The sequence below is a fragment of the Phaethon aethereus genome (genome assembly GCF_964289735.1).
Source record: "Phaethon aethereus genome assembly, chromosome: 25".
Lineage (NCBI taxonomy): Eukaryota > Metazoa > Chordata > Aves > Phaethontiformes > Phaethontidae > Phaethon > Phaethon aethereus.
Genome location: NC_138601.1, coordinates 6296273 through 6304871, shown reverse-complemented (window position 1 = coordinate 6304871; position 8599 = coordinate 6296273). Strand labels below are relative to the sequence as shown.

At 71.0% G+C, this 8599-nt stretch overlaps 1 protein-coding gene across 1 annotated transcript; it reads right to left on the bottom strand.

Annotated features, from left to right (window-relative positions):
• Positions 1 to 375: 375 nt before the first annotated feature.
• Positions 376 to 8300, bottom strand: IGFBP4 (insulin like growth factor binding protein 4; the record flags this gene model as incomplete). Its single annotated transcript, XM_082010493.1, has 4 exons — positions 376 to 971; positions 1286 to 1420; positions 1585 to 1739; positions 7916 to 8300. 4 exons carry the CDS (start codon positions 8298 to 8300, stop codon positions 843 to 845), a joined length of 804 nt encoding a protein of 267 aa, XP_081866619.1. The 3' UTR covers positions 376 to 842.
• Positions 8301 to 8599: the final 299 nt, after the last annotated feature.

The following is an 8599-nucleotide window of genomic DNA, read 5'->3' as shown; positions in this document are numbered from 1 at the left end:
CACGGTCGGTTTTAAAATCCCACCAACAACATTTTTAAAATATTAAAAAATCTTTGGGGAAGAAAAAAACCCAGAAGCAGCCTTTCCTGCTGGGAAGCATTTCCCGGGCATCCCTCATCCCCCAGCCCTCCTCGTGGAGCCGGCGCCCCTGGGGGCGCACGCCTGGGGGTGCCCGGCGCCCCTCGCCCCGGGGACGGGATGGATGGGAGGAAAGCGCTCCCCTGCGCGGGGAGCGGGCCGGGGCCGGGCCGGGCCGGGGCCGGGCCGGGGCAGGCGGTACCCGGGCTGGGGGCTGGGGGCTGCAGCGGCGAGGGGGAAGGTCTCTTATCGCTCGGCGCGGCTGCGGCCGCCTGCGGGGCCAGGCTGGGCCAGGGCAGCAGCCGAGCCTCTGCCGCGGCCACCGGGCTCGGGGTCCCCGGGCCGCGCCGCAGCACAGAGGGGCTGGGGTGAAAGCCGCGGGGGGCACCGCGGGGCGGGGGGCAGTGGTGGTTGCAGGAGCAGCACCGAGGGGCGGCAGCAGTGCAATCGGGGGTGCTCTCCACCGGGCAGCCTGACGCTGTCCCCAGCGCAGCGTACGCCCACGCAAGTGTCCGTGCGGGATGGAGGTGCCGCCGTCGCGTGCCAGGGACCCCTCAGCGGTGGTGGCTAGCGGTCGTGGCACGGGTTGCGGTGCCGTGCCCCGTGCCGCGGCAGCCCGTGGCGCAGAGCGTGGCGGCGATCCGGGGCACATGCCGGGGTCACCCAGCACCGAGGAGCTGCTCGGCAGTCGTGTCCCCCCTCTTCCTCTCCTACGCAGCCCCAGCGGGTGTGCTGGCTGCGGCGTGGGGCTGCCGCGGTCACGCTCACATGCTGTCCGCCAGCTGGTGACAGTCCAAGTCCCCCTTCAGCTCCAGGAAGCCCGGCAGCTTCACCCCCGTCTTGCGGTCCACGCACCAGCACTTGCCGCGCTGCCCGTCCAGCGCCGGGTGACACTGAGGAGATGGGTTTGGTGAGGGGCGCCCAGCCTGGCCCCCATGGCCCCATTCCCGCAGGCTGCCTGGCCGCGGCCACCAGGAGCTGTCGCGGGGGGCTTTGCCACCCCCAGCCCACCCAGGGGCTTTTGCAAAGGGCCCCCCGCCACCCGAAGAGCGATTCCCACCAAAGCCAGGAGCAATGGGCGGGCTCTGCCGTGCCCGGCACTGGCCCATCCGTCCGTGTCCCCCTCCCAGCCCCACCCTGGCTCTGCAAAATGCCCCATGCGAGCAGCCCCCCCAGCCCCTTGTGACGGGGGGAGAGCCCGTCCTACCTGCTTGGGGTGGAAGTTGCCGTTGCGGTCGCAGTTGGGGATGGGGATGACGTACAGGTCCTCATGTGTGCGGGTCTGCGAGGCGGCCAGCCTCTCCAGCGCCCGGTGCAGCTCGCTCTGGCACGAGCCCTGCGCCTGTGGGAAGGGGGGGCTGAGCTGGCAGCGGGGCTGGCACGTGCCCCCGCCCCAGCACCCCGGGACCCCAACCCTGGAGCCCCGGGGCACCCAGCACCCTTCCTGTCCTCCCCAGCCCCGGTGCCCGGTGCTGCCCGCCCGCCGCGGTGCCACGCGGTGCTCACTATGGGCCGCGTCTCCTCGCGGTGGTACGGGCTCCCGCTGTTGCGCATCTTGTTGCCGTTGCTGACCCGCTTCGCCTGCTGCTTCTGCAGGCACTTGCGGTCGTGGATGCTGCAGGGGCTGAAGCTGTTGTTGGGGTGGTCGATCTCCTCCTTCTCTGCGGAGACACAGACCGGAGGGGCCTGAGGGCCACGGGGCAGCCCCGGGGGTGGCGCTGCCCCCGCAGCCCCCCGGCCCCCGCAGGGCAACTTGCACCCCAGGGCACAACGTGCAGCTGGTGCTGCCAGACCCCACACCCCCCTCCCTGGTCCCCGCAGGCAGGCATCGCCCCCGGCCCCGGGTCCCCTCCTGCCCTCGCAGCGCCCAGCACCGCGCTGGGCTCAGCTCTCCCTGCCGCGCTGGGAAAAGCTCTGGGGACTTTTTACGACTCATTAGCCACGATTCACAGGCTCGTTGCCGCGCGCCTGTTATTGTAGGGTTGCAACCGCACGCTGCGAGAGCGCCCGGCGGTCGCTCGGGTGCGCTGCATGGTGCGAGGGGCTGGCTGTGCCCCAGCCAGCCACGTGCCACGGGGCGCCGGGTGCTCTCCCGCGGCACCGGGCCCCCAGGGCTGGAAGGTGACCCCGGGGTGCGCAGCCAGGGAGCCCCAGCAGGACGCTGGTGCCCCCAGAAAGCTGCCTCCGAGGAGCTGCAGCGGGAACACGGGCACCAGGGCTGCACTGGGGCGGTGCTGAGCACCCGCCAGGCCCGGGGCCGCACCAGGCGCCGCGGCCACGAATGGAGCCGCGCTCTGCCACGGGGCGCAGCCCCCGCGAAGACATGAAAGGAGAAATTCCTGGAATAAGAAAGATAATCTCCCATGGGGCCAATCCCGAAAGGCGGCGCTTGGCATCCTTGCCTGCGCCAGAAGCGCAGCCAAACTGCGATCCCAGATGTTGGCAGCTGGAGGGAGCATCATGAGACCTGAGCTCTCGGCGTGACTTTATTTTGACAGAGCTGCCGGTTCCTCCAGTTTGGGGCCCATTAACGCCCTGCGGAGGGGGGATGCCCGGGGAGCGGGGGTCCCGCCTGCGCTCAGAGCCACGCCGGGCGCAGCCTGAGCAGCATCTTGACTCCCAACCCACCTGGGCCATAAGAGGAGAGCGGCCAGGGCTCCCTGCCTGCGTTTATCCCGGGGCTGGGCTTATACCGATCGATATTGCAGCCGGCAACGGGAAAAACCTTCCCAAGCCAGGCTGGGGGCAGTCACGGTGCAGCAAGGGTGGAAGCACCCAGGGCTCACGGCACAGGGGATGGAAGCTGCCGGGGTTATGCCCAGCACCGACCCTTCCTGCAGGCAGGCAGCAGGCAGGCAGCAGGCAGGCAGCAGGGTCGGAGCTGCAGGCTCCTGCCCACCACGTCCCCGCGGGATCCCAGCCCTGGTCTCCCATCAGCACCTCGCACAGCAGCTCCCCTGCAGCGGAGGGTTCCTGGACCCGCTCCCAGCGGCCCGGTTAAAGTTCACAGCGAAGCCCTGATCAAATCCTTCTCCTTCATTCCTGTTATTTGTTTTTTGTTTAATCTGTCAATTTTTTCCAGGAAATGGCTCATGCCCTTGAAATTTGAAACACAAACCCAAAGACTCCAGGATCCCGCGCAGAGCGATGCCAGCCCTGGCGCGCACCAGTCCCGGCGGCACCAACCACGGGGCCGTGGCGCGACGCGGGCGCTGGCGGCAGAGCCCAGCCGCGGGCTCGGGCAGGGATGCTCCTTCCCTCCCCTGCCTCCCCGCTGCACCTCCTTGGGGAGACATGCAAGGAAGAGCCGGGCGGGAGATTTGGCACCCGCGGGGACCACCATGCCGAAATCCCAGCACCTCCACGTGCTGCTCCTGCACCGCGGAAAGGCAGGAGCGGGAGGCGCCGGCCGCTGCCCGCTCTGCCTGGGGGAAGCCCTCACCCAGCCCCGGCATGAACAAACACCCCCTCTCCCCCCGCCAGCCGCCTTCAGAGCATCCAATCTCTCAGTTTAAATAAAACCAGATGCCAATAACGTTTTCATAAGGTCAGATGAAACGTCGGTGCCTCTGGGCAGTGAGGCGGCTCTCGTCTGGCACCCAGCTCTGGGGACAAGAGCTCTGGGAACTGTGCTCCCCCGACCCCGGGGGGCTGAGCTGCCCCCCGACTCGCACACCAGCCCCAGGATCCCCCGCCGTGACGGGGATCGCCGCAGTCTTCGGGGTGACTGTCCCACCCGCTAAGCGACGTGCAGCAGCTCGAGGAGCCTCTCGCCTCCCTCGGCGATCCTCCTGCACCAGCTGGACGAGGAGACTCCTCGCACTCGCCCACAAAGACGGGGAAAAAGCAACTGCTGTGCAGCCCGGAGGCCCCCGAGCCGCCAGCCCCTGGCGCCGCACTCGGTGCAGCCCGCTCTGCCCCGACCCCTTGGCAAGCACCATCCGGCTGCCGGCCCGGCAGCGCCGGTGCCCGCGGGGTGCCCCCGAGCCACGCCGCAGCTCTCCCCCCGGTCCCGTTCCGCCTGGCAGCCGTGGCCGCGCGGGGCAGCCGTGCACCAGCCACCCGCACCCCGGTGCTGCCGGTCACGGCTGGGGCTGTGCCGGCGGAGAGAGGTCTCCGAGCGGCAGGGGAGGACAGGCAGAGCGTGGCCAAGGGCTGGGGGAAGCCCCTCTGCTCGCTTTGGGACGGGAGCGGGTGCCAAAGGGATGGGAACGGGTGCTGCCCTCGCCGGCCGCGCAGACCGGCCGCCCCGTCCCAGCAGGAGGAGGGTTTCTGCCTGCCCCTCCGCTCGGCCCGCGCACGGGAGACACAGACGCGTCATTCAGCGTCGCCTTCAATTAACGGGAGCTGCAAATGAGGTTGGTCACGTGCCGAACTTGTGATTCACCGCCCCGGGCCCGAGGGAGCAGCGAAGGGCTCCGGCTCCACCGCACGGCTCCCATGGGAGGAGAGCCCAGGGCGGCGAGTGACGCCGCGGGACTGTGCGTGTGTCCGTGGGAGGGGGGGCACCTCCGCGAGGTGTGTCCGGGTGTCAGGGCCCCCCGCAGCTCCAGCCCCGCTCCCCCCACCCCACCAGCCCAGGAGCAAAGGACCCCACGTGCCCCACGGGCAGGAGGGGACACATCCACGCGTCTGCAGCTGACATGGCACGTGAGCCGAGAGTGCGCCGCATCCCAGCACCCTCCGCTTCCCCATCCGGCACCCTGGGTGTCACCTGCGGGTGGTCCTGGCAGGGCCGTGGCGCAGCACCGGCTCTCATGCCTGCCGGGGCTCTCGACTCGGCAGGCACCGGCACCGGGAAGACTGTGCTCATCCTCCTGAGCGCTGGCCCCGGCGGAGCACGGGGGGCCGGGACACAGGGCTGGCTGGGGCACCCGCTGCCCCTTGGCCAGGGATGGCGGGTGGGAAGGGATGGCCCGTCCCCCCCCTGCTCAAACAGGGCCGAGCACATCTGCGCCTCCCGGCTCCGCGCCTGCCGTGAGCCCGGTGGAGGAGAGGTTGGGATGCAGGCAAGGGAGTGAGGGATGCAGATGATTCCCCGTAGGGATCAGAGCCTTGCCGGGAGCAGCGCCCGACCCAGCGAAACCCAAGCATGGGCAAAGGCCAGACCCCGTCCCGGGGGACAGATGGGGCAGGGCAGCAGCCTCGCCTGGCCCCCTCAGCGGGCGGAAAGGGGCAGTGACGCACGCGTGCGCGTGGATGCCACCGGGGGCTGAATCCAGCCTGTCCTCACTGCCCGTGAGCCGTCCAGCTGGGGCTCAGCCACCGCCGTCCCTCCTGGTCACTGCATGCGGGAAGGGAACAGGATCCGTCCCAGCCAGCACGCAGGATGAGCACAACTCCCACGGGGTCAGTTTTTCCCAGACATTATTATTTACCCAGCATTAAATCACTCGTCATGTGTGCTGGGGAAAACGTCCTCACCTCTTCCCAGCCACCACACATGGGTTCAGCCGTCACCTCCCCCAGGCACCCTCAGGCTGTGCCGAAAAGCCGCGGCTGGAACCTCCCGTCGGTTCCAGCCACGGGTGGAACGTCACCGGGCTCCAGCCAAGCAGTGGGATGCCCCGGGAGCCAGCCCGGAGCTGGCAGGGCTGGGAGTGGGAGGCAGGGGCCAGGGTCCTGCACAAAGTCCCCAGACCCACGGCCACGGGAGAGGGTCTCGGGTCAGGAGAGTGGCCACCCACTCCCTTACTTCCTAGAAAGTCCCATCCCGTGGGTGCTGCGGGTCCCGGGAGAGCAGAGAGGCTCTTTCCCGGCGACGGAGCAGGGAGCCGTCACCCAAGCCCTTGGAAAGCCCAGCGCTCAGCCCAGCCCCCGCCGATCCCAGCCTCCTCCCTGGAATGTGGAGCCCCCCAGGCCGAGCCCCCAGACAAAGTGTTTACTGTACGTTAACGCTTCCCAGCCGGCCGCCCACTGCAGCCTCCGCTCGCCCGGCACCCGCGCAGGCTCAGCCCCAGGGAACACGGGGGCAGCTGGGGGCACCTGCTCCGTACGCCCCTGCCCCTAAATAGGCATTTAATTCCCTTCCGCTTACCCACGGGGGACCCGCTGGCTGCACCGGCCATGCCAGAGTGCCCTCACTGTGCCAGGCAGGGCTGTGGTGAAGCGATGGAGCCTGCAGCCCCCAGCCCCACACTCCCACTGGCTCCAGGCTGCCGGAGCGGGACAAGGACCCGTGTCTCAGACGTCCCACCAGGACCTTCCCACCGGGGCCGCATGGAGCGACGTTCTGTCGGGTGTCCTGCCCGCGTCCCGCTGGGCTGTCCTGGGCGAAGGGGCTCGCCGCTGCCCGCTCCCCCGCCCTGCCACCTGTGAAGCTGCAGGCAGGCGCGGCACCCAGCGGGCGAGCCCAGCTCCCACGGCCACCCACCCATCCCCAGCAAGGCCAAAACACCGCGGGAAGGAAAGGAAAAATCTGCAAGTCTGTTTCCTAAAGCTCTGGGAAAAAATGCTGCGTTACACGGGGCACGGCCAAAACCAACAGGCCTTGGCAGCCCAATGCAGCCCTGGGCCAGGGAGCCCAGACAGCTCCTGCAGGATGTGGGATGAGGACAGACAGGCAGGGCAGGGGGTCTCCGCAGAGGACCCCATGCCAAGTGCTCGCAACCAACTCCTGTCCCTGGCGAGGGGCAGCTGGAGGGGCCCATCCACGAAGGGTGCTCCTCACCGTGGGGACACCAGCGGAGCTGCCATGGACCAGCCATGGGAGGAGGGAGATGGAGCTGGGATCCGGCCCTCAGGGCGGACAGGGACAGACACTGCTCCAGCCCCTACTGCCCCTCAGGGAGCTCTGGGTGACCCCACGTGGGGACACAGGGCCAGGTCAGCTCGTGGACCATCCCGTGGTGGGATGCTGCTCCCCAGCTCCAGGGGATGTGGTCCTGATCACAGCCCACAGGAAAGGGGGAGCACGGCATCCAGACCCACCGACGGGCCAGCCCTACGGGCCAGATCTCCACTCAGTCCCCGGGAATGACTCCATTCCCGCTGTCAAAGCTGTGGTGCGACCTGCGCAGCTCTGGGGCCGGGCTCCCACCTCCGGCTCCGCTCCCGGCCCCCAGACCCTGCCCGAGAACCAGCGGGGTGCCGGAGGGGCACAACCAACAGCTGCGAGAGGGTCCTGAGGCAGGCACATGCAGGCAGAGCCTGCAGGCAGCAGGCTTCTGAGGCCTGGCCCTGCCTGCTGCCTGCACCCTGCCGCCCTGTCCGGCCAGGGGAGGGACACAGCTCTTGGCGGAGCCCCGGCACAGAGCCCGGCCTGACCTGCCTGCGAGGGAAGCAGGTGCCCCGAGGCCTCTTTCCTGTTTCCTGCCGGCGGCGCAGGCAGAGCTGCCGGCAGCATCCCGGGGAAGGGGCAGCGCAGGGGTCACCGTGCAACGGGGGCTGCCCTGGCAGCCGGGACCTGTCCCCGGGGGCCGCGGGGGCCTGCGGGACCCCCGGCTGCCCCGCCGTCCGGGGGCACTCTGCAGCCGGGGCACGGTGGGTGCCGAGCCCCTGCGAAGCGCCGCACTCCAGCATGCGCGGTGCCGGCGGCCGAGGCGCTGCCGTGCCCGCGGTGGTGCGGGTGGCACAAAGGTGACCGCTGGTACGCGGCTGCGGGCGCCCGTGCAGCTCAGCGATGCTCCCCCCCCGCGACACGCTCCGCGCACGCCCGTCCCCGGGCCGCCCCGTCCCGCCCTGCCGCAGGGTCCCCGCGGAGCCCCCGGCCCCGCGCCCAGCCCCGTGGCCCCGGCTCCTGCCCAGCGCGCGGAGCGCGGCTCGGTGCACGCGGGGGCTGCGCCACCAACCCGGCGAGGGGCTCGGGCCCCCGGACACCCACCCGGGCCGGCCTTACCTGGGGGCTGGAGGCTCTCCTGGATGGCCTCGACGTCGGCCAGGTCGGTGCAGACGCCCTGGCCGTGCATGAGGGTGTGCAGGGGCCGCGGCACGCCGCGGGGCGGGTAGCAGCGCAGCCCGGCGCCGCAGCGGGCGGTGTAGACGCCGCAGGCGGTGCCGCGGCCGAGGGCGCAGGTCGCGCAGCAGCCGCAGCCCGGCTCCCGCACCAGCTCCGCGCAGCCCTGCGGCGCCTTGCAGCGCGACAGCCGCTCCTCCGAGCACGGCGGGCACTGGATCGCCTCCTCGCCGCCGCCCGGCCTCGGCGCCGCCGCCGCCAGCAGCAGCAGCAGCAGCACCGGCGGCGGCGGCAGCGGCGGCAGCGCGCGCCCGGCGGCCCCGCGCATGGCGGCTCCGCGCCCGCGCTCCGGCCCGCGGCTGGCGGCGCTCGGCTGGCGGCGGGCGCGGGGCGGTGGCGGCGGCTTTATGCGGCCCCTGGCCACACCTCCCGCCGCCGGCACCGGGGCCACCGGCGGGGCCGCCCCCCCCGCCACCGGGAAGCCACCGGGGAGAGCTGCTCCCCGCCGACGGGAGCGGCGGTGGCACCGGCGGCGGCTTCAGCACCGGGGAGGGCGGCTTCAGCACCGGGGCCACCGGCGGGGCGGCGCCGGCTCCGGGCAGCGCGGAGAGCCGGCCCGGAGACACC